This window comes from Pholcus phalangioides, unplaced genomic scaffold, assembly GCF_987345545.1.
Source record: "Pholcus phalangioides strain wild (caught in Gottingen) unplaced genomic scaffold, Ppha-v1.0 ptg000003l_1, whole genome shotgun sequence".
In the NCBI taxonomy this organism is placed as follows: domain Eukaryota; kingdom Metazoa; phylum Arthropoda; class Arachnida; order Araneae; family Pholcidae; genus Pholcus; species Pholcus phalangioides.
The window spans coordinates 28,481,193-28,507,404 of NW_028301596.1; the positions used below are offsets into that span (position 1 = coordinate 28,481,193).

The following is a 26,212-nucleotide window of genomic DNA, read 5'->3' on the forward strand; positions in this document are numbered from 1 at the left end:
AAGTTGTGGAAACAGTACTTCTGCACCATGTTCATTTAATGCTGACCAGAGATGCTGTTGACATGCTAAAGTGTGTCAAATACCTGGAATTTAAGAAAAGGATGCATACAAATTTTTTTCATGTGTCCCATGGGTCGCGTTCTCTAGTAGTAGATAATGAAAGTAAATGAACCTAGTCATAAGTTGGTAAATTAATCTTTTTTTCAATGAACCTTTGGATTGAACATGTTTTTAGAAATGAATTTATTTGATTCACAGGGATACCAGTGAATGACTGAGGGGGAAACTATACTTAATTTTTTTTTGTTAGAGAGGGATCCATTTTCATTCAGAAAGGACCAGGATTCTGCCACTAACCTGGGTCCCGGGACCCAGGTTTGTGACCCCGTTCCATTGATGCATGGGACTTAGGTAAATTAGGGTACAGCAGCATCTCTGCTGACAATATTTCTGTAGACATATTGCCTACAATTTTTGTTTCAGAACAAAAACATATATTGATTTAAAATTGTTGAAAAAATTAGCACAAAAACTTTTTTTTTTTTTTTTTTTTTTGCATATGGGGGGGGGGGTTGTGGATGATCAAAAAGTCACGCAACCCATTACAAATTAATTAATTTCCCAAATTCTACTGATCGTAAATGCACAATTTTTTCATAGACAGCAGCACTGTGCTGTTCTAAATGGAAAGTTGTTTTCTTTTTTTACTTTTTTTTCCATAGGTTCGAGATTCTTACCATAAAATATGGAACTATGGCAAATCATGAAAAACTACAGAAGTCTGGTTCCTTTTAGGAACTACTTTGTTTAAAGACTTCTTTGACTTCCATTTTCCTATCGAGTAGAAAATGATGTAACTCAAAGACCGCACCCTTAAAAAACAAATATCAAATTCATAAAAAATCAACGAATTGACAAAAAAATGGGGTTTGCACTAAAATAACTTATTATGGCCTAGAGTTCTTCTTTGAGTTGAAAAGAAAGTTCAAATTTCACTCACAGGTGGCACTGTAAAACGAAAAAATTGATATCTTTATGTAAAAATGATTTGCTGTGTGTATGCGTTCTTTATATAAATCTACAATTTCATACCAATCTTTGTCAACTTTTGTATGTGTACCGAACCGGCTGCATCTTAAATGATAGGCTACTTTAAAAGTTCCTGAGTTTGGCAAATGCTCGATACGGTCAAAAAACTGTCCAGCAGTAATGGCTTTCGGGAATTGGTTCCCAAGCAATGGTTTGTGACTCTTTTAATTATCCTAGAAAATTAAGAAAACCCAGACATGCCAGATATTACTTCTAGTTTGATATAGAATGCCAGATTCACATTTTTTCATTTTGAAGTTGAAGAAAATTGATTTGAATTTTTAAAAAAAAAAAGTTATGTTGAATTGTCAAAACTCATCATAACATCACATTAACTTAACATTAAAATAGTTTTATACAGAAAAGAAAAGATTATTTTATATATATATATATATATATAACATAATAATAATAGTAGTTGGAAAGCCAATCTATTCTTTAGAAAGTATGGGCCTGAGATACAGTATTGTGCAGGGTGCTGCTGTCTTGAGGCCCTAGATGAGAATCACGGATCGAATTACAAAGAGTTGCAAGAGAGTGAAGGAGGTGATCATTGAGCCATATAAGGTAATGTTTGTTTTTCAGGGGGTGTGATTAAGGGTCCTTTGACGAGAGGAAAATCTCCGAAGGTCTTGACAGTCCCCTTAAGATCCCCCTTTTTCTGTTGTACCTCAATTCCTTTCTCTCTCTCTCTCCCTTCTCTGCCAACTTTAAATTAAAATGCAGAATAATTCCCTTCAGGACCTGTACCCAGTACATATTAATATAGTTTTGTCTCACCAAGGGGCCTTTTTAGCATATCCTCTGGGAAAATTCGCTCTCTTGATATTATTTTTATGCTGCTGTTGAGTTGGAGGTTTTTCACTTGTTGAAGGTTTTGCGATTGGAATTTGAGTCTTATGTAAAAGGCTCTTGAAAATAATTATGCTATTGGCAATGTAGTTTTTCTTGCCTCTGATGATTTTTGATATGCAAGTTCTTTGGGTCTCGGTTGGTGCGCCTACAGTTATGTACACTGGTGAAATAAATTAACAGAATTTGCATATTTTATCGAATTTCATGAAAAGAACTGAACTGAATATAAAACCACTGCTTCTAGACAAAAATGCAAATCTTGTACGTCAAATATGTAAGCGTACACGTGTGTGTAGGCGGAGCCAGTAGAGAAACAGGCTTTATAAGCGCGCGTAAGTTAAGACGCATTTCGTTTGCTAGCACACCTCGGCAAATTTCTTGGTGTTATTCTGCAGCAATCGGTTAATTTCAAATTGTAACAGCAAAAATGAGTAACCACCAACGTTTAGATGATCAAATGAGGTGGCGAATTGTAGGGAGGCTAGAAGCAGGCCAATCTCAAGTCCAGATTTATAGAGAGTTCAATTTAGTGCCCAGCGTCGTGTGTAATTTATGGAAACAGTTCCAGGATACCGGATCCATCGAGAGAAAGCCTGGGCAAGGTCGTCCAAGAGCCACGACAGCCAGAGAAGATCGCCATTTATTGATTATAGCGAGGCGTAACAGGAGTGCTACAGCTTCTCAGCTCTCTCGTGACTTGTATGCAGCCACAGGAACCTGTGTATCAAGGGTGACTGTTTCCAAAAGACTTCATGAGAGAGGGTTGTTTGCTAGAAGACCTACTGTTTGCGTCCCGTTCACTTCTACGGACAGGAGAATCTGTTTATCATGGTGCAGAGAGCATAGAGATTGGAGTATGGATCAATGGGCGACCGTTCTCTTCACTGATGAGTCCTGGTTCAGCCTAAGCACCGATTCTCGTCGTACGTTCATATGGAGAGAACCAGTGACCCGCTACCTATCCTCCAATGTCTGCTAAATCGACCATTATGGCGGAGGAGGTTTAATGGTCTGGGCAGGCATCATGTTGGATGGCTGCACACCTCTCCATGTCTTTGAAAGAGGCACTGTGACTGGTGTGAGGTATAGGGATGAGGTCTTGGAGCCCTATGTTCACCTTTTCAGGGGTGCAGTTGGCCCTGAGTTCATTTTAATGGACAATAACGTGAAGCCACATAGAGCTCTTCTGCTCTACGATTTTCTAGAGAGTGGGGATATTCACCAGATGGAATGGCCAGCCAGATCTCCAGACCTTAACCCTATAGAGCATGTCTGGGACGCTCTGGGGAGAGCAATTGCAACTCGCAACCCCCCCCCCCCTCTGGGACCCATCCAGGGAATGAAAACAGCATTGCTGAATGAGTGGGACCGATTGCCACAGGAAATGATAAACTGCCTTATTTTAAGTATGAAATCACGCTGCGAGACCTGTATATCTGTAAGAGGGGGCCATACCCCCTATCAACCCATTTTTTTGTTTATTCTGCAACCGCTGTTTCATACCTTCCGACTCCAACAGAGTGTTACGCATGATCATGCATGTGTATTACAATAATTGAATGGTTATTTGTTTTGTATTGTATCAATGTATGTACATATCAAATTTCATTAAAATCGGTACAGTAGTTCTAGAGATAATCGACAAGTCTGCAAATTCTCTTAATTTCTTACACCAGTGTAGAATGATTAAGAAAAATGTGAGTGTATTGTACGATATAAGTGAAAATCATGCAGAAGGAGGGTCTATCAATGGCCTAATCATCGGTTAATAGCTGATAAAGGAAATGAAGGGGATGGCTTTGCCTTCAAAGAGGCAGATAGTAGTCCAGCTACTGCTCCTGCAAAGTGATCCTACCAACAAGAAAAAGGTTCCTAGCTGCCAACGACCATCAATGTATGTGTAAGGTATGAAATTCTTCTCCAACTTCTGTCTAATTATGTGTATTCATCTCGCCGATGTTAAGCTAGGGTCCCCATCAATTGACACTGAATTTGTTTCCTTCTGTGTTGTCATCTTCAGACATTGAAACATACAATAGACTGATTTTTCACCCGTTAACGGTAGACTGTTGGGCAGAAACAATAATATGTAAGTCTTTCATTTCAACCTTTGCAACAAATTTTTGTGTTGGAAAACTTAAACTTTCATTCGTTATCTACTTTCTTCGTTACATTTTGTGTCGATAACATCTTTAACTGTTGATATTAAATATTTTTCAATTTAAAACTTTGACTCTGATTATTTTTTGACTGAAGTGTTGTTCTCTCTCGTCCTATGAAAGGTTAACCTTGTCTTGGTCCTATAATCAGGGGTGGGAACTCTGCGGCAATCGTGCCACACCGCGCCAAAATTAACATCTTGCGCCATCCTGCTCCAATAGTGTAATTTCATATTTTTCTGCGCCAAATAGCAAATTTTGCTTCAGTATGCCCGGAATTTCGGAAAAGACGCCAAAAATTTTTTGTTCTTGCTTGCCGCAAAACAATTCTTTTCGAGAAGAGCTGTTTTATTCCACTGTACTTGAACTATCGCCTTATTTAATCTATCGGCCCCTGCATCAGGCTTTCCATTGCGAAATCCCGATATTATCCGTGATCGTGCAACTGAAGATGGTTTGCAATGGTCTTTCAGCTTTAAAGCGCAAATGCGAGTCAGTTTCCGTTTTAAAAAAAAAAGTATCCACTGGAAGCAGCAGAAATTACTGTAGTCGATTGTCCACCGGCGCCACAGTGGTGGTTGACTGAAGTTGGTTTTCTGTGGTTCCCAACTTCAAGGTGCGAATGTGAGCCGATCTCCCTGTTAAAAAGTCTTGCCACAGAGAGCAACAGGCCTACAATGTTACAAATATTCAATCATTACACTTCACTCACAATTTGAAGTATGGATGGCAGCACTGAAATATTAGACACAACACTAGCTACACACTCAGACTGTTAGGTGCACTCACTTTCTTCTAGACTCTGCCACGAAGCTGGGCTGGAAGAGATCTCTTCAATGGGATAAGTCCGGTGGCAGAGACCCTGGCGTTCATTCATTCATTATAGTCGATCGTCATTGCGTCAAATTCTGATGTTTCGTGAAAAAAAAAATTCATTCGGGAGTGAAAAGCACATGTCTGCCAATTGCTAATTTAGAAACTTTGCTGAATAATAAGCGTTAAATCGCCAATGTTGCCGAATAACGAGTATTGAATCGCCAGTATCGCCAAATAACCAGTGTCAGATCGCCAATCTCGTCAAATAATGAGTGCTGAATCGCCAAACATCGTGTTGATTCTTCCGAAATTCTCTCCCATTTTGCAACAATTTCTTTCTGACTATAAAAAAATTGAAAGCTTATATAGAAAATTTTTAGCCCATTTGAAGGGCGGCTGTTCCAGACAGCAAATAGTGCCCTCAGTAAGCAAAAATCATCTTAAATAGACTGGTGCGAAAAATGTTATGACAGCCTCTGTTTCAAACAAGGTGTCAAAAGCCTGAAAGACCAAAAACAAAAAACAAGCTTATGAAAAGATGTTTGATAACAAAAGACAGTGCAGTTGTTTTATTTTGAAAAGGGGTGAGGGTCAATGAAAATATTGTTAATTTCGCTGCTCCAATTTATAATTATCTGCTGTAAATCCTATATTTTGCTGCTGCGAATCCTGAATTTTGCTGCTTCAAAGCTGCTCCAAAATGGACTTTGTCACTTCCCACCCCTGTATAATTTTTTTATTCGAATCTGGGTGAGGGAATTACAATTTTAAATGAAAATTAAAAATAAATAAAAAATGGGAAAAGGACCAAGAGACAGAATATTCTTTCATAATCGATTCAAATTCGAATCACAAAACCTTCTACAAGGGAAAAACCTCCAACTCGACAGCAGCATAAAAATAATATCAAGAGAGCTAATTTTCCCATAGGGTATGCTAAAAAGGCCCCTTGGTCAGACAAAACTATATTAATATGTACTGGGTACAGATCCTGCAGGGAATTATTCTGCGTTTTAATTTAAAGTTGGCAGTGAAGGGGGAGAGGGAGGGATTGAGGTGCAACAGAAAAAGGGGGTCAAGATCTTCAGAGATTTTCCTCTCGCCAAGGACCTTTAATTTCACCCCCTGAAAAAACAAGCATTGCCTTATATGGCTCGATAACCATCTCCTTCACTCTTTTACAACCCTTTGTAACGTGATCCGTGCCCCTCATCTGAGGTTTCAAGACAGCAGCACCCTCTACAATACTGTATCTCAGGCCTATACTTTCTAAAGAATAGATTGGCTTTCCAACTACTATTATTATATTATGATATAACTAAAAGTATATAAGCATGTGCTTAATTATGCAAGATTTATGTTGTACAAATTTAAAATCCAACTTCTGTAAAGCCAATCTATTCAATATAATAACCTTTTCTTTTCTGAATAATTAAAACTATTTTAATTTTTAGTTAAAGTAATGTTATGATGAATATTGACAATTCAACAGTCATGAGAAAAAAAATGATTCGGAATTTTTTTTTTTTTTGTGGGTGGAGGGGCCTTCCCTGGCAGTGTACATTGCCTCTACAAAGAGGCTTGGTTCAAAGGTTGGCATATCTGTAATTAAAGTTTATCAATTTTCAAAATAGAATTTATTTCAATATTGAAACAAATTCTATTTCAAATATATAAAAACAAATTTCACTATTTAGTAAAATTTTGGCTCTCTATTTGGGAATGCATTAATGTGAGGGGGAGCTGACTCTGTATAGTGGGTCACTTCATTTACAGGCCACCTCCGAAATTCAACCCCTTAACAAAGTTTGAATGTATTTTGTTGACAAGTATTATTAATATTTATAAATAAGCACTGCATATAAAATTGTTATTTCTAAGTTATACAATGTGTTCAGTAAAATTCAGAAAGCAATGCTAATTAAATGTTATAAATAAAAAATATGGTTATGGAGGAGAATCCCACAGCTGTGCTTAATTTGGGTAGTCATTAATGTGCTGCTACTGAAATGTAAAAGCTGCTCTAGCCACTGGGAAGCAAATAAGGGAGAGAGAGTACTATTTAACTTTTAACTGTTTTTAATGTTCTGCATCAGGTTTTCAATGTTAAATAAATTAATCTTTTAATCACTGCATTTCTGCTTCATTAAAGTTTCTACTTTTCTAGCCTGGTATTTACCACTTTTGTGATGGGTTTTTGTTAAATTTTTTTTTGAGTTGCTTCTGAAATTGCTGTTTCTAAAAAGAGTCATTACTTTTCCCCCTACCCTGGAATACTTCCTATTAACGTTGATGATGAGCAGTACTTAATGCTGAAAGAAAGTCCCTGAAAAAATGGAAGAAAAAGAAAAGGAGAGATTTTTGTTAAAGTCGAAGAAGGAGAGATTCTTGTAATAGGGATTTCAAGGCCACCCTGTAGCGGGTGAGAACAGCACTGTCGATGACCAGTGCAGCTAAGAGGTAAAAACATCTGATTGTGATCGGGTTCTCACCCGCTTCTGATATGCTGAGAAAACTATAAAAGAAGATTGTTGTGCTGCCAAAGAAATAGAAATAAAGTTGTAAATATCATTCCTGCCAGACAGAGCCTAAGTAGGACGAGGGCAAAATATAGTGGGGGGGGGGGGCAATTTTAGGTGGGAAAAAAGAACACCATTATAAAATGATAAAATTTTAGTTGTGGGGACGGCAAAACAATGTTTGCCCCAGGCAGCAAATATCTTAGTTGCAGCAGGCCTGTCATTTAGGGGGGGGGGGCCTTCCATGGCTTTTGAAAGTACATTAAAAATGGTATATACATACATACATACATAGAGCACATGTGCTTTGCACCCCCCCCCCCCCCGGAAAAAGTTGAAAAGACTGCCCTGCTGCCAGAAAATGGTGCTACTGCCAGTGGCGGGAACTGCTAAAACTACTCTGCACCGAAACGAACATCCTGTCTCAATAGTGTATTTTTGTATTTTTCTGTGTCAAATACCACTTGTTTGTCATTTATTTATTTTGTGTATTTGAAAACTTGAAATACTTTTTATACCTACCTTGTATAATATCAGTGTCTAATGACATGCTCGGCATCTTGAATGCCCAGACTTTTGTAAAAGGTCGCCAAAAAACTTTGGCCAAAAATTTGTACCTGCGTACCAGGGTTGTTTGGTTTAAACCTTGGTTTTAACTAACTGGTTTTTTTCAAAAAATCAGATAAAAGTGGCCTAAATATCATTTTTTTCCCTGAAAAATATCATATTTGTTCATTATTAGCCAAAATGTTTCATTTTTACCTTATTTTATATCCTTGGGGTACATTCTGACGGTATATCTTTAAATGACATAAGATTTTATAAGTGGTTTTTTTCAAAAAGTCTCATAAAAGTGGCCAGAATATATATATATTTTTCATATGAAGTATCTTAGTCATTTAAAGTTATATATAAAAGCCAAAATTTCTCATTCTTACAACATTTTCTAACCTTTGGCTACATTCTGATGCTCTATCTTTAGCAAATTCATGAATAAGGATTGCATCACACATCTAAATGTAGTGGTGTATTATCTCACAGGGTTTCTTTTTCCCTTCACAAAGAAGCAGCTACAGTAGTGATACTATCATGCTAGGAGCAGATGGTCCTATAATCCAATAAAGACACCAGCTGTCCTTAAAGGACAAAGACTAGTGTACTAGTTGTTACATTACCTCACATACATTTTCATTCCCATAAGAAGTAGCACATCTCCTACTGTATATCTCCCAGTCTTAATATTCAATAGTTGTTTTTTTATACTTTTACACACACACTGTTAAGCCCAGTTAATCAAGGTTCTACTGTATAGTAGTAACAGATTTATAAAAAATAATCAGCTATATACACGGTGATTATAATTTAAGTTTTGATTCCAAAACTATACAATAAGTACTGATCGGAATGACCTGAAAATTTGCATGGATACTCCTGAAGCAATGGACGTTTCTTTCTCAAAAGAAAAAAGTGCAAAATGTGCAAGTAGACGATGCTGTACTTGGCCAGCAGTATAATCTATTTTGTGCAACCACATCATTTCGGCACTTCCACAGCATCAGTGTGTGGATAGAACTTCCATCAAGATGCACATTGCAATACCAGCAAAGCAGCTTCTGAAGACCCATTTTGACAGGATGCACCTTAACCCTTGCAACTTCTGGCTGTGGGGGTACCTCAAAATGTTATAAACAGTGGTCAGATTGCAAACTTTGGTGAATTGTAATCTCCAGCACATTCCCTATATGTTAGAAGTTCCTCATTCCTCAGGAATATGAACGGGGGAAAGGGGACGCGTTTTGTTTAATAAAGCTGAATTGCAAGCACATCCACATTATGACCATGGCATACTCCGATTCTGCTGTTGAACAAGAATATTTGTGCTTTCAGCCTCATAGCCAGAACACGCGGTGGACAACGTATTTAAAATTTTTTGAGTAAGTTGTAGTTATTTGTTCAATTACTTCATTTTTTTTGTGATGTTTCCGTGAATTATGGACTCGTGCAATGCTATAATTAAGTTATAATTTTCCCATGACTGGCTATCGTTTCCATTCTGCAAGCAAATTTCCCACGTGTTGGATGATGTCATTAATTTTACATTTTTAAGTATTTTTTCCCCTTTATCAAATAAAATTGAATTTTTTCAGGAATATTCATGTCAATTTTCAAGTCATTCTGACAATCGCTCTTTTTTTACAGTATTTTGAAATCAGAACCTTAGTTATTAATCACCCTGTATATCGTAAATCATCGTTAATTAATCTGCATTATTTATGCTTCATTAAATGCATTATATTCACCTAATTTATATTACTTTTTGCAAAATAGCTTTGTAATTAAGTATACTGAAAGTAACTGGAGAAAAACCTTTATATATTATATGATTAATAATAACATTAAAAGAATTTTCAAACACACAGTAATCCATTGAGTTAAGCAAAAAATAATTAAATGGCAAAATGGTTTTTGTTAAAATGTAATAAATATTTATTGATTAATTAGCATGGGAATAGTGTTAATTGCATTAATAAACATTTTATTTTAGTTAATTATTACAAGTTTGAATGATTTTTCAGAAATTTCATTGTTTTTAATGTTAATACTATTTAAAACAAAAAAACCGGTTTAAACCAAAAAAACCTGGTTTAAACCAAAAAACCCGGTTTTTTTACCAACCCTGCTGCGTACCTAACATAAGAGCATGTTTTATTACTCCATGTTTCACCACCACTTCCTCTTTTCCCTTCTTCCATAGTTACACTCAGAATTATCCGAATAAATAATTTTAGAGCAAAATTTCAGTTCTCTGAAATTTTAAGAGGTATTTTTGCATAAAATTTCAGTGTTTTCACCCCTCTATGAAATTTGGAGTAAAGTTAAATTCTGGTGCGTATTTGCAAATAGTGGTCATTCTATCTTGTGACTGTGAAGATCTGTTTTAAAGTAGTTTGACTACTGTAAACAGAGGCGTACTCCGAGGACCCATGTCCTCCCCAAGCTGACTAAAAATTAGGGGGGGGGGGGTGAATTAAAATTTTGAAAGAAAATACCCTTGCTTTTTGGTTGAAATTGGTTAATATGCTATGTTAGCCAATTTCTGTTAATTTAAATGCTTTTTGAAAGTAACTAAATTTCTTGGGGAAAATTTTTTTGTACCCCCTCCAAATTGATCCTGCCTACGCCCCTGACTGCAAAGTACAGTCCTGTATGGGGGGGGGGATATGCACATTTCATGCTTTGCAAGTACTACAAAGATATTTTTTTCATTCAAAAATTTTTTCACCAAAATTTTCATTCCAAAGATATTTAATTTTTGCTACTTTACGCCAAGGCAGGCTTTTTTAGAACAAACATGTCGAGTCTATAATTATTTATTTACAATAACCCCAGAAGGCATGAAATGCCTTCTGGGGTTACAAAGAGTTGCTGAAAGTCCAGTAAACTTAACAAAATAAGAGAGAGTTTTTTAAAAAAATAGGTACTCTGATTTTACCGGCATGTTCCCGTATTCAATTTTGTCCCCCAAAAATCGAATCTGGATAATTATGGCAACTTATTTAAATTAGTAGCCTCTCATGGGACTTTTCATCATGAAACCCTGATAATATCTGTGGTCGTACAGCTGAAGATAGTTTACTCTAGTCCAGTGTTTCTCAAACTGCTGGACTATGGCCTAGTACCGGGCTATTTGTGATTCACAGTTTAATTTTTTCCATTAATTTCTCATTGGTTGTGTGCATGACCGGGCCTTTCACTTTCACAAAAGAGATTTATTTAAGAGATTTACCGGGCCATGGGTTTTCAAAAAGGTTGGAAATCCAGGCCCATCATTTGGTGGGTCAGAGAGTGGCCGTCACCTCCCACTTCAGTCAATACACTAGATGAGGTATATATATAGACAAATATATATGTACATACATTGAGTATATGTTCTTTACCCCCAAAAAAAAAGTTGAAATGACAGTCCTGTGAGAATCCCTGTCCTAGTCCGTATTCAAAAACAAAAGAGAAGTTGCCACTGCAAGTAGTAGAAATAACTTATGGTCATTCTTCATTGCATCAAATTGTGTTTCGTGAAAAAATCTTCATTACGCAAATAAACAAATAAAAGAGGTAGTTCACTGAATCATGAATGGTAATTTGTCAACTTTGCCAAATAATGATTTCTAACTCACCAAACATCATGTTGAGTTGTCTGAAATTTGATCCCTTGACTGGAAGATTTGTTCGCCTGATCCCATTTTGCAACAGTTTCTTTTTGAATATAACGAATAAGAAGCCAACAGGAATCATCCTCATAAAATTGAAAAAGTAATAATTTTAAAGAATTTTCTGTGTATGTATTGATCCACTTTCACTGAGAGATGGATACAGAGTTGCTAAAAATATAAATAATTTTGTAAAGAATATCTTTTTCTGCATTGGTTCTGTTATTTTAAGGTATCTGACTACCTTTCTTGTCACTTTTCTTTAAAATGGTTCTGGAGTGAACTTTAAATACATTTTTTGATAGGAAGTGTCTCGAAATGGTCAAAACAGTGACAAATTTTCATCTATCTATTATAGTTTCTACGGAAAAGTCATTTTTATGTCAAATTTTAGGCAAAATTCATCTGATATTCGAAATACGATTGCAAAAAGTTTTCTTAATGAAATGCTTTGTGATTTTCACAGTGCATTTGGCTAGTGATGTTGCAGGTTATGAACCAAAATTTAAAGGATTGCATGATATGTTCATCAGTTACTCTAAAATATGTTTAAGTATGTGTGAATGTTTTTGAAATTTCATCTTACATTTTGTCTATAAAACACTGTAATTCAAAAAATATATGTGATAGACCTTAGATTTTGGTTCATAACCTCAACAATATATAGCAAAATATCACATTAAAATTTCATAAGGATGCAATGAATCAATTTTTACAAATCATATCACAAAGTCAAGTAAAATGTCAAAAATAGCATTCTTCGTAAAACACGTTTAAAGTCTTTATTCGCGTATTACTTGTATGTAAAAACGCAACATTAAAGTGGACGTAACTTTGGTTCTGAGCATCATATAAACAAAGCAAGGCCCGTTTTGGAATCACAACAAATAGAGTTTTTATAAAAAATACAAAAATGAAAATCCATATTTTCTTTGAAAATGACGTTTTCAACGCAGTCTCGGATACCTTAAATAATTGAGAGGGAATGAATGTCACTATCAGAATTTTTATAATTTATGTGACGCTGTTATGAGTTATAATTTTGACCAAAACTTGAAGGTTTTAAAATACTGGTGACAAGAAAAAGTATGGATTATACTGTATGTGGATTATTTTATGAATTCTTATAATGCTGGGTAAGAAATCAAATGTACTTTTTCTAAACCGCTGTACATCTATATTTTTGAGAAGAGGGAAAAGTTGTATGGCAGGTTCAAAATAAATTTGCATATGTGGCTTTTTTTTGTTGCTGTAAAACTAATAAGTTATGAAGTTTGCCTTGACTCCTTTAAAAAGTGCTTAGAACTCCATAATTTTTAATCTAGGAGATTTTGTATGAACCCTGTATAAGTCAAGTTTTATGGTTCAAAAATTTGTTCTGAAATTGAGGCAGGGGTCGATTTACATACAGTTTAGTTTTTGTGTACAGAAACCTTGATCAGCATTTTGGTTTTGGTGGTCTTCAAGTTGGGGGGGGGGGGTGAACAACTTATATAAGAGTATATAAAGTAAATAAATTTAAAAGCATATATTTAAAATATGAGAGTATAATTTAAAGTATATTTGAAAATTTTAAGAGTAATTATATTAATATTAAATGCTTTTTTTCAATTGTCTGGTGATACCTTTTCTTTTTTAATTTTTTGAAGAAAAATTTTTTTTTTTGTCAAAAAGTGTTTTTCAAATCCAGGATTTTAGTATAAATTATACTGATTGCTTCACTGATAATTTCAGAATCAATGTTGCTTTTTGATTATTGCTCATGTAAAAAATTGCATCTAGTATATGAATTAATTCCTTCAAAGCAGTGGTTCTTAAAGTATGGGTTTTGACCTCCTGGGGGGTGGCTCACAGTAGAATTTTCAAAATGAAGGTGCCCAAGTAATCCGTGTCGAAAAGGGTGGGGAGTTGTCAGTGATCTTATTGTAAGTTTAGAAACCACTGCTTTAAAGAAATCCATACCCATTAAAATATCGCGAAAATTCATTTTTGTGGAGATGTTTGAAGTTGTTTTATTTATGAAATATGATAAGATCTTTGTTTCATTTTAAAGTTATTTCCATTCATTATGATGAATCTTTTGGATATTTCTGCTTGCGTTACATAATTTTGAAAATTACTGTAGTTACTTTTGCATATGCTTATACTTACTATTCTTCATATCTACATTATTTAAATTTATAGGAAATCATTGTAAATGCAGCGGTGATTCCATTAATTAAGATAATAACAGATCCAGATTACATTAACCAAACTATTATTTGGCTTGTAAGTATTTTTTTCAGTTTTTAATTTGCTTACAACTGTTTCACTGCTTAGATATACAGTAGATCCTGGGTCATTCCCAAAATATTGAAAAATCATTTCTGAGACTTTATAATTTTTGTTACGAAATATCAGGGTTTTGTAGTAATTTTAATTTTTTTCTAGTTCATTTAATTCTCTGTCATATGGCATTTCTTAATTTGTTTCAGATAGTATCTAATTAAAATTAAAAAAAATTGTTTGTAGGAAAATCTGAAAATATCTGGCTGTCCCAGCTTGAAAAAAAAGTATTAAACAAAAAGAGACTGTGTAAATCTAATTTTTTTTTTTTCAAAAGACTTGAATCATGTTTTATATATGTGCCATAAATAAATAAAACTAACAAAAAAATTTTGAAAAAAAAACTTTTTTTTTTCTTATCAAAAACTATTTTTTGATAGTAAAAAATTATGTCCCAATATTTTTCCCATCTTAAAATGACCACTCTGTTACAATCATTTAGGAAATATATTTTTATGCCAGATTAAATTTGATAGCATGTTTGAGCACATTGAAAGGTTCACTTTTAATGCTTGATCAACACTTTTGGATTTGACTTTTGGAAAATGACTTGAGATGTAATGTCTTTACTACCAGATTTTTCACTGTCGAATGTCCACTCTGTTGTGTCATTATCATAAATTTTTTTTCATCTATATAAACATCAAGTGATAGCACATAGAGATATGCTTCAAAATATAATTAAAAGTTTTTATCAATCATTTAAATTTTGAATAAAAAAAAGAAAATTTAGGCTTATTTGTCAGCTCTGTTACATGTTCCAAAAACTCAAACAATGCAACAGAATAGAAACAATGATTTAAAGTAAATTTCACAAAAACTTAAGACTGTAAAATTTTATACTGGAATAGGATAGCATATTTAATCTAAAGTATGTGAAAAGCATTTCTAATAAATCAATGGTTAAATAGTATTAATATTTTAACTTTTCTCCTGATGTTAAAGGGTATGTGACCCTTAAACAGTACAAAATTTACCTTATGATTGACTAATGTAACTCTCATGATGAAACTAAAAATTGGCACCAAACATTTTTTATGCTCCCTATACTTTAATGTAATGTTATAACCTTGGTGTACAAAATTTACATAAACTTTCAATAGGAACTTCATTTTAGACATGTTCCCCTACACTACCTGCTTATAACATTTCCACCTAGAACATTTCCCCGTTAATACAACTTATTTTCATGGTCCCAACTCTTATCAATACTCATCGAGATTTCCTTTTTAAAGTGATTTTCTGCTTATAACATTTTCCATAGATAGTCAATTCGAAAAACATAACCAGATCCATTGTATATACAAAAAAAAAAAATCTGGATATTTCATTAAATTTTACTGTTGTACAGATAATGTATAGAAACCATCCACATTTTGCAGGACAGTGTTTCCGGTTATAAGGCTGCTAAAATTAATGAAAAAAAAAATGCTTTAGTTCAAATCATGATTCTAGTTCTTTAAAAAAATACTGGTGTAGCAAAATAAAAGTAGTGTTGCTCCAGAGCTACAGTTCTCTTAGCTTTTTACACCATGGAAGCTATGATGTGATCAGTGTGGTTATTGCTATTTAAAAGCTGGGCATAGCAAATGTTAGAAGTGTATCTCAGGCACTCTTGTCTTACAGAGCTCTGAAGTTCTTCAGAGTGTGACCTCTAAAATTTGCAGATCAACATGAAGCAATGCATTTATGGTTTAAAAATAAACAAAAGAAGGCATTTATATAATTTTTCTGAACTTCTGGGCTCCAATTCAGGCTAATGATTACATATGCAAAACCAGCACTATTATATTAGTATTTCAGCATATATTTCCCAGTTTTTATCCAGTATTTTTTGAGTTCAGAAAAAAGTGTTTATTTAGTCTCGCAAATTTAAAAAGCACTACCAAGAACTTACCATCTCTTCCTCAAATTTTAATGTGAGTTTTTTTTTCAGTGTAAAGACACAGTTCCTACTAGTGATTGTTTTCTAGTTATTCTACGTTGTGCAGACAGTCCCAGTGAATTACAGGCTATACTAGAAATCCTCAACCATGAAATAGCCATTCAGCGTTCCAAAGATACTGGTGGTGAAGATGGTTTGTATCTTAATTGCTAACATTTTTAATATTTTTTAGCTATCAGTCCAGCGTCATATTGTGTATTCAACTTTAAAAATATAAGTTCACATAATTCTCAAAATTCTTTTTTGCACTCAAGCTTTCATGCTTTAGGAATTTATCCAACTACCATGTGTACTCGTGTATAATCTCACCCCCCCCCCCTAACTTGAGGATCATTAAAACGATGGAAAATGAAAAATCCAGCGTATTTGCTATGCTAAAAAATTACATATTTTGGAAACCCTGCTACAACTCCTTCCTTTGTATTGTTGGCCCCCCCCCCCTCGTTGCTGATATTTTGGAATGAGCCTTGCAGTGGGCTCTATGATGTTTTATGTAAGTCAAGGCCGTAATGGGGGGGGGATCCCCAGAAATGTGAGAAAATGACCGAAAAAAGGGGAAAAGATCACCAAATCTATTGTTCTATCACTTTGGTTTCCCCCGAAAGAAATTTCCGGCTATGGGCCTGATGTGAGTGTAGTTTTATTGTTGACATTTTCTGTTACTTTAAAAAAATATTCTCTTTTCTTTCCTCATGTTCCCTTTCCCTGGCCAGACTGGAGCTTTTTCTAGCATGACTGCCATGGCCCCCACATTCTGAAGCAGGGCCTCTAGGTTGGCACATTTGGCAGGCCCCCAGACCAGACTTTTCACGGACCCTTCAACAGTGAATTTATAGCATGAAAACAACAAAAAAATTAGACTCATCCTGGGCCCCAGGATGAGAGCCTTGTCAGTCCCACCCTTATGAGGCCATGACGTCCGTGCCCTCCAGGGCATCGAGCTTGCATTTCCAATTCGACAGAGTATTGTAATGTAATGAAGAGCCTGGTCTTGTTCGTTTATTCAGTTCAATAAATAATATGATCCTCGCATATTCCCAAGGGAAAAGCATGATCCATTCAGGGAATTTGTTAGTGTTAGTAGACATCCATGCCTGAACCAGGATTCAAACCCAGATCTGCACAGTAAGAGTCTAGCTCCCTAATCAATTGACTGTCAGGCGGCAGGAATGTGTTCAGATACATTTTTGACGAAAAAATATATGTTTTATGAGATTAAAGTTTTTGCTAGGGAAAATTATCAAAACCTACCAAATATTTTTCCCTCCCATTCACTCACTCTCCAGTAGACTGCAAGACAGCATTAAAACATTTTTCCTATCGTCTCAGTGGTTACAGCATAGGCCCATGGTTGTGCAAAATGTTCAGTCTTCTGGCCGAATATGAGAGATGCCTATCATTTCCTGGCCACAAACTGTAATTATCATGCTGTATTGATTGATACTTTTGCTTTTGGGGAAACCACTTTGATGTAAGACCATCTTAATGCAGGGGCTCATCTGGGAATTACCTGTGGGTCTCCTGGTGCATGAGGAGCCCCCTTAGAGGAACTCGCATAGCAATTACGTCTCTACCAAGTCTCCTGAATTTTAGCTTCATCTCTCGACCTCCCAAAAAGTTCTAAAATCTCTCGAATTTTTACGAAAATCACAAAAATTCCTAATTGTTCCTAAAAATTTCCTACTTCATTTAAAAAGAATCATTGCTTCTGAAAACAATCCCTAAGGAATTTCTTGTGGGACAAAAAAGTCTTTTGCCTCTGTTTTTTTCCCCTTTCAAAATTACGTCACAGGTCTTAAATAAGGGGAATAGTGGAAAATTCCTTTTTTAAGGAAGTTTTACAAACTCTCTGATGGTAACAAGAAAAGTTGTTTGTCTTACAGTGCAGGGAAATAGCTTAGCAGCCAATAGTCTTGGGTAATAATTGAAGATTATAGTGATGCGCATGTGGTCAAAACTTTCTCTTTTGGTGAAGTTATGTACGTGCAATGACAAAACGAATACTGATAAGCAAAAAATATTTAATCAATTTTAAAGATACTTATTTCGATGAATTTTCTTTTATCAAACGTTCCAGAAAAATGCCTACTTTTTCTATTTGTACAAGTTGTGTTAAGGACATAAACATCGTCATGGTGGAAAGACTGTCATCATCACCCATGTGGAATCATAAAAAATATCAAGCAAGTGTCACAAAAAGTCAGTGTTCTTCAAAAATTAATGATTTTTTTCCCTTCATCTTCCGATGATTTTGAGGTCATTTCCGCAAAATATTTGTTCACATCGTTTCTAATTGAACACAATATTTATTTTTTTTAGATAACCATTGAAGTTTGACCCCCAACTTCACTTGTTTTTTGCATAGGGATTTTATTCCCAAGGGTTTAACTTCCATGTGTTTAAAATCCCTATTTTATTTGACTTCAATTTCTGAGTAGGGATTTTATTGTCTACACTTCAACTTTTATGTGTGGGAAATCCCTATTTTAATTTGAAAAATTTAAATAGGGTAATTATAGGTACTCCCTAATTTGTATTTATTAGGGAGTGGTTTTAGTATGAAATACAGGTACCCGTGAAAATTAATTTTCATTTTCAAAAGTTGGCAGCTAGGGGCCATTCAAGTATTACATAAGCAGATTTTTAGCCATTTTGGACCCCCTATCCCCCCCCCCATCAGCAAAACACTGACACCCCCCCCCCCTTTTCAGCAAAATTTTGTCAGCAGCTTAGAATATTTCATGTCTTCAAAAGGGTGGTTGATGACATAAGCAACCTTCAAACCCTCTCCTTCTCCCCCCCCCCCTTGTCATCAAAAGTCAGCGAATCCGAAACCCCCTCCCCCATCAATGCTGATGTAATACTTGAATGACCCCCAATGCAATTATTACAAATTGAATCCAATTTGTGGTAGGGGCATCTTAGTGTATTGTTAGGCTAGAGGGGCCCTTCCAGATACTGAAAAATGGCTTTCTTTTTGTGAGCTGAGTTGAACTCGCTTTGTGTACCAGAATTTGTGCGCTTCGCTGTAGGAAGAGGTGGTGGGAGTAATAAAAACTCAGGCTCAATTTTGTTTCCTTAAAAACAAACACATGTATAAGCCACCCCTCCCAATTTTTAAAAAAATGTTCTGAACACAAAAACTCGGCTTGTACTTGGCTATACAGTCGAATCCTGTTTTAACGAATACCGTTATAGTGAAAATCTCGTTTTAGCAAACTTTTCTAATGCCCCCATATAAGTTTACATAGGAACAATGGAAAAACCTGGAATTCCTTTGTAACAAAATTTCGTTATAACAAAGTGGTTTCTCCAGTCTCTTGGAGTTTGTTATAACAGGATTCAACTGTATCTGGTACTTAGCTATTGATTCCTCATTTAAATATATATGTGACATATAGACATTCCATGGATTACATTTTTACATCATATGATAATTCTTTGTCTGGTAAACTTCTTGGTTACATATCCTGGAAACCCACTGGATTCTACACTGACATGATTCTAATGAAAGTGATGTACAGTTGACTCCTGATTATCCGACATTCACAGGACATCAGGTATGTCGGAAATCAAAATTTTCAGGTAACTGGAAGGGCATATCAGGGACAATTTCAGGTGTACAAATATATTTGTAATTATTATACAAATATTTATATTTGTTCAGATAATGTGAGACTACTTCTCAGCCACCTCGTTGGGCGTTTTGCCTGTTATGGTGTTGTATTTGTACTGTATAAATATTAGGAAAATAAAAATACAAATTCAACCTTATCCCCAACCCCCAATTTTTATGAAGGAAAACATGTAATATTAATTGAAAATAGTGGGCCTGTCATGAACTGCCAGGGATAAAAAATTTTAACTGCATGTATACAAGTTCACAAAATTATAAAGCCACATAACTTTTTATTAATATTTCTTCGAACATGAAAGGACTTGGGTAGATCAATAAATTTACTTGGTCGCCATTCAGAGTAAAAAATATAACGAATAGCAAAATACGGGGTCAATCTAAATTCATGGGAAAACTTTAAAAGGGGATATAAGACACCTAAATAAGCATTTTTGATTATAGAATGCATGGTGGAATCACAATAGCAAAGGGGATAGAAGGTTTTTTTAGAGGAGTCCAGTCCGGTCACTGGATGCGTTTACAAACACAATTGTGTAGCTCTGCAGTTGATAGGTTATAAAAAATGAAAAATGTGCTTTTAAGTGTTGCGTCATGTTTCTAATTGTGAATGTGCACTGAGTATTCTGATAGGATTGGCAAGTGAATCGGCCCAATAAATCAAAACTTACAAGTCGAAGATTTCGAGCAAAACCATGTGCTTCCCTGTGGGCAAATAACATTATAACAAAACTTTCTTTTGACTGGCTGTGTAGTGTTAACTGGTGAGTCTTTTGAAAAACTGATTTTAAAAATGGGTACCTTTTACCGGGATGAAAATTTTGTGATATAAAGAGACAAAATTAACTAATTTTTTAGGATTATATACTGTTCAAAGTCTCAATGTCATGTCAATGAGTAGAAAAGAAACTTCTAAATGTTCAACTTCGTAACTATTTGTAACACTCTCTGTTCTATGAGGTATCCTCCGCATTGTATATTATCTTAAATTATCCAAACTATTAATTGATATGATTATTCTGATTGTACTAGCGCCTATGAGAAAATGAATCTATGACACTGACAAATTATAGTGTTTTTGTGGACTGATTTTTTTTTTGTGTGAAATGTTGTCTTAAAAATTACTCTATTCGCCTCAGTTAACCAGATTTTTCTGCTCACATTTTCTTCAATGATTTCTGCTGACCCCATTGACTCCAGCTTGAATGATGAGTCTAACCCACATTGTACCCCCTCATAAAGGTGCTCCGAAATGCTTTCAGGCAAACACCTGGGAAACAAAACAAATCAGGGACAAAATCAAACTGGCCATTCTATGGAAACTAGGTCTAAAATAAAAGCCCAAGTGGAAGAGAGGAAATTCAAAGAAAAGGAAAAGAAAGAAGAAAAGGACGAACACCAATTGCATAAGTTTGATAAACAGACAAACCAACACAGACAAACAGACTTAATTATTGGTGAGACTGACTACTATAACTCATACTCCTGAGTACAACTCATCTTCAAATACTAATTCAGCTCCTGAAGATATGAACTCACCATCAAATGCCTTTAAAAAAGCTCAATCCTACTCCTGAAGACGTAACTTTACTTTCAACACCAAACATTTCTAATAATTGTACCGATGTTGAAATGCCAAATGCTGCTTTAAACGATACTTTAGATTCTGAATGCACTTTTCCATACACAGAAGCCTAACTAGTCACTTATTATGATGAAAGATTTGTGCATTTCGTAGATCATTTACACAGAGCCCATCCCGACTACCCTGATTTAGCTTTATCGAACATGGTCGAAAGCAAAAGTTCACCAGTATTTTACAGATATTAAACTGCATCTTGGAAATTGCGAACTCTACTTCCGGTACAGATTCAGAAACAAACATTCAACATCCCAAGTGTTCCTCAAAAAAGAGCCAATACTCTAATTGTTCTAATCCAAGACTGGGTTGAAAATCACAATACAGCGACTAAGGACAAACATATAAGCATTCAAACATATCAAACAACAATGCTTTACTCCGAAGGACTTCAGAACCCTCCTCTACCTTTGCCACAATGACCACTTTGCAACAAGAATCCAAATGCAAATAAGGATGAAACGAGACCCAATATCTATGGAATAACAACCAATCATGAAGCTCCAGAGTTATCAAATGGGCAGATCAAGGATCCACAACCTGCAGAATTCCAAACATGGGTCAGCGCCCAATTGAGTAATGTACAAAGGAGACTGTGTGAGACCAACACCAATAATCTCGATGAAGACGATCAACATTCTTATCCATTATCTGTTGAAATAGAAGACTTGACATCTTTTGTCACAGTTGATGAAGAACCGTCATCTTTTGTCATAGTCGATGAGGCAAAATCTAATGACATATCATATACCACAGTCAAAAACAAGAAAAGGGACAGAAGACGTATAATCCAAGCCGTTTCAACTTTGAAGCATGAAACGTTTACGTTAATCTATATCAACAGAAATGCCTCATCATTTAATTTGAATAGCCAAGGTCAAATGCTCTTTTTCCTTAATAAGCATCAAAATAATATTCGGCTAAGGAATGTGAGACATGAGGTAGCAGTGGATTGCTCCTCCCAGCAAAGCCGCTGGGAAATACAAAACTCCATCCTTCGCAGTCCACATCTCAGGAATAAACTTTGTTACGATTCCGAGAGACAATTCTAATAAATAACATCTTCATCTACAAGAAAGGAAAACCTTCAAGGCCAACATCAACATTCCTGACCAAGAGGACCAACACTCTCTCCCATTGTCTGTTCATAAAGAGAACTCAACATCTTTTGTCACAGTCGATGAGGCACAATCTGGTGCGATATTATATACTACAGTCAAAAAAATAAAAGATCAAAAATGTGAAAACCGAGACCATACAACTTTGGGGCGTGAAATGTTTATTTTGTTAATTTATAACAACAGAAATGTCCCATCGTTTAAGTTGAATAGTCAAGATCCAAGACTTTCCTCCCTCAAAAAGCATCAAAACAACATTGTTCGGTGGTTAAGGAATGTAAGATACGGGATTGCAGTTGATATGTTTCATGCAACAAAGCCTCTGGAAAATACAAAATTCCATATTTCAGAATCAACATTTTAGGAATCAGTTTTATTTTACAATTCTGAGAGTCAATTTTAATAGACAATTTGTTCATCAACAAGAAAGAAAAACTTTGGATAATCACCTTTCTTTTCATGACGATTCGAGAATTCCACTCAATATATATATATAAAATTGATTTTCTGTGTGTGTGTGTGTGTTCTCTATACAAATCTACAATTTTAGATCGATCATCACCAAATTTTGCACATATACCAAATGGGACCCGACTTGAACGATAGGCTACTTTAAAATTTTGTCAGAGCTGGGCAAATGCCCCTAACTGGCAAAAATGGTTTTTGGGCCTCAACAATCACTTTCGGAACGTTTACTTTGGTTACCATGGTTCCCTAGCAATGCGTTTCAGATGTGTATATGCCTTTGCAATGGTTTGTCACTTCTCTAATCCTGTTACTATATGAATAATAATTTATGCCTTTATAATGCTTTGCCAAATTTTCAATACGCTCAGTAATGAGGCTTTTTGAATAGACGTCATAATTATCATCAGCATCGCTTTGAGGGTCAGGAAAAAGTTGATTCTCATAGAAACTATAGAAACCAGTGTTAAAATTGCAGGTTTTACTGTAGAAATGTGAAAATTTGGTGGTGTTTTCTGTCACATCAATAATGTTAAAAATTGTATTGAATTCTTGATTTTTGAAATATTGAGTTTGCTTAGAGATATACAAAGCCCAGGAGATTAAACATGAAGTAATTATCCGGTCCTATACTTTTCAGGTGAATATCCAGACAATAACATTAATTTCAACTTCTTATTTATATCTTCTCAAGCATGAAAATTAAGTTCTTCATATTGCCTTTTTATATTCCACTGCATAAATTGATATAGTTTAGGTTGTTTTAAAATCAGTTATGGGTCCGTAAAGTACATCAAAGAAATTCCACAGCTTTAAGCATTTTTGAAAGCAGAAATAGATAACTTGAAGTTCGGGTGGGGGAACAAAATACCTAGCGCCCCTTAAAAAAAAGGGGAAAAAAATATTAGTTTCTATGTTTCTTTAAATCTAGATTTGTTTATTTCATGCGCAGGAAGTCGCCATATTGGTTAACTTAGACACGGTTTGCATGTCCCTCAAAGAAAGAGGGAGATATCACATGATCCAAACATTCTCATTGAAGAAAACCCGGGCAGTGCCGGGTATTATTGCTAGTACTGAAATAGAACTAGATCTTCGTATTATTCTAAGTCACAAATGAAGAACTTTCGCTTTGGAAACAGAACTATTACTTTTTCTCCAAGTTTGTAAAAGAATATTTACCCATCGAAACGTTCTCTCGCGGAGGGGGTTTAAATTCTAAATATTTCAATCCTATGGAGAATTCTCCAACAAAATTAAGATCCATTTCCTATGCAGACATTTTGCTACTAAATCAACTGTTTGACCTCCATTTAAAATTCACTGATGCACTATATCAATACAGACTTAAAATCAAGCAAGATTTCCTACAGCAAATGGCGTATTCTGAACTAAAGTTTCTTCTCCACATGAAAATCACCAATGATGGCATCAACGCTACATGTGCTAATGCATTCATCGCAAAAGTTATCGGATCTCATGTGGCCAACAATTTTAAACTAAAGTTCCATCTCACTACTGCTTTTAATACAGTGTTGTCCTAAGAATCTTGATAGCCATTAGCCAACTCAACAGACAGGAGCCAATATGTGCTAGATAATTAGAAATGTTCCTCAAGTAAAAAGGGAATGCAAAACCTGGTTTGCATATACTGTGAATAAACCTAGATAGATCTCAGAGGGCAAGATCAACGTATGGCCCAGTTTATAAGGCAACAATGAAGAACATTTCCTTTTCAGATAATCTTGTCAAACGAAGGCGAAACCTTCAGAGAAGCAGCTGAAAGACAACTTGAAATATCATTTCCAGCAGATGACCAGAAAAATTATTTTTCAGCAGACACAACTGTAACATTCAGTAACTTACTGGCGAAAGAGAGAAAAAGAACAAGAACAGAGATAAATGGTATTATCTTCGCTCTCAATGATAGAAAAGCCCTGGGACTAGACAATGATAAATAACTATTTGCTCAAATATATAAACAGTACCTTTTTAAACTTGATGGTGGCTCTATTTAATAAGTGTCTCGACCTAGAAACATTCCCGGAAATTTTCGAAAGAGGTAAGATGATCTTGTTTCAGAAACTAGGAAGAAATCCTTCAAAGATGTCTTGGTATAGACCAATATCGCTTCTGTCAACGACAGGAAAGCTGGTCCAGTGCATAACTTTCTATATGAAAAAAACACTGGTGGCATAATAAACAATATGGATTCCACCAGGGATGCTCAGTGGAAATGGCTCTCAAAGCTATGATGAACTAGATAAACTACCTACGACAACAACAAAATGACATTGCCATAATATCCCTTGACATCCAGGGAGCCTTCGATAACCTGACACATTCATCCATTAAAAGAAGACTACTAGATCTTCCAATCACCAAACAGCTTCGAAGAACTCTAGAAGATATTCTCGCCAATCGAATGGTATCAATGTCTACAGATGCTGTATTGGTATTGAGGGCACTTGAGAACAGTACTCCTCAAGGATCATGTTCAGGTCCACTTCTGTGGAGCATCATAGTGGATGAATTGTTAAAGAAAAACTGGCCGAAAAATGTAAGGGTCCAGGCATTCACTGATGACATCGCTGTGATTGCCTCAGGCCCTACGGTCGAAGGTACGGGCCACTAAAAATCATATCTGACTGGCTCTTGTTGCACAAACTGACTCTTTTAAATAGAAAAACATCATTCCTTTGGATTTCTTCCAAGAGACCACCCACGATCTGGCTCTAGGGTAGATCCATCAAAAAACAAAGTTCTAAACTACCTAGGATTCAAAATCGATGAAAGACTCAAATGGGAGGATCATGTAAATGTGAAAGGAATCACAGCTATGGCAGCTCTACAAAATCTGAGAAGAATGGCTGTGCCGCAATGGGGTACAGCACAGAAGATGAGAAGAGAGCTGTTCCTAACTTTAGTGGATTGAATAATAGAATTTCATCTTTTGGTGCCCCATAAGGGAAAAGCTTAGGCAAATTTTGCCCATTGCTCTAACACCAAGTGGTTTGACATGAGTTATGGGTCATGTGAATATGAAGAGAAACATTATTCTGTGGAAATTCCAGAGTTTGGTGGCTGCTCTGGGGACGAAAGTTATGGCATCTGCTACCATTATATTGAATATCTGTATGTGGGAGATTATCGAAAACTGCAACTGGTAAAGGCCATATCAGAAAATTTGAGGCTGCTCCTGTCTGCGGTACCCTTTTTTAAAAAAGGAGCAGAGGAGTTCTCAGAGAGATATGGCAGAGAACTCGACATGAAGTTATTAAATGGTAACGCATGAGAGTTCAAGTTGTAGCAGAATAGAAACTCACCATGAATTCAGGTGTTTAGTGTAATTGAGAAAATTTACTAGGTTAACTTCATTTAGTGTCACCTGATGATCACCAAAGTAGTTCCTTCTCAAGATAGAGAAGGCAGAATATCGT

At 35.4% G+C, this 26,212-nt stretch overlaps 1 protein-coding gene across 4 annotated transcripts in view; it reads left to right on the forward strand.

Moving 5' to 3' along the window:
* The window catches only part of LOC149088357 (sorting nexin-13-like), a 360,452-nt gene that overhangs the window by 136,141 nt on the left and 198,099 nt on the right, over positions 1 to 26,212 (forward strand). For all 4 annotated transcript variants that reach the window (XM_089247374.1, XM_089247371.1, XM_089247378.1 and 1 more), the window contains 2 exons: positions 13,831 to 13,914; positions 15,908 to 16,049. In XM_089247374.1, the coding sequence (XP_089103500.1) occupies positions 13,831 to 13,914; positions 15,908 to 16,049 (226 nt within the window). The remainder of the gene's footprint in view (positions 1 to 13,830; positions 13,915 to 15,907; positions 16,050 to 26,212) is intronic.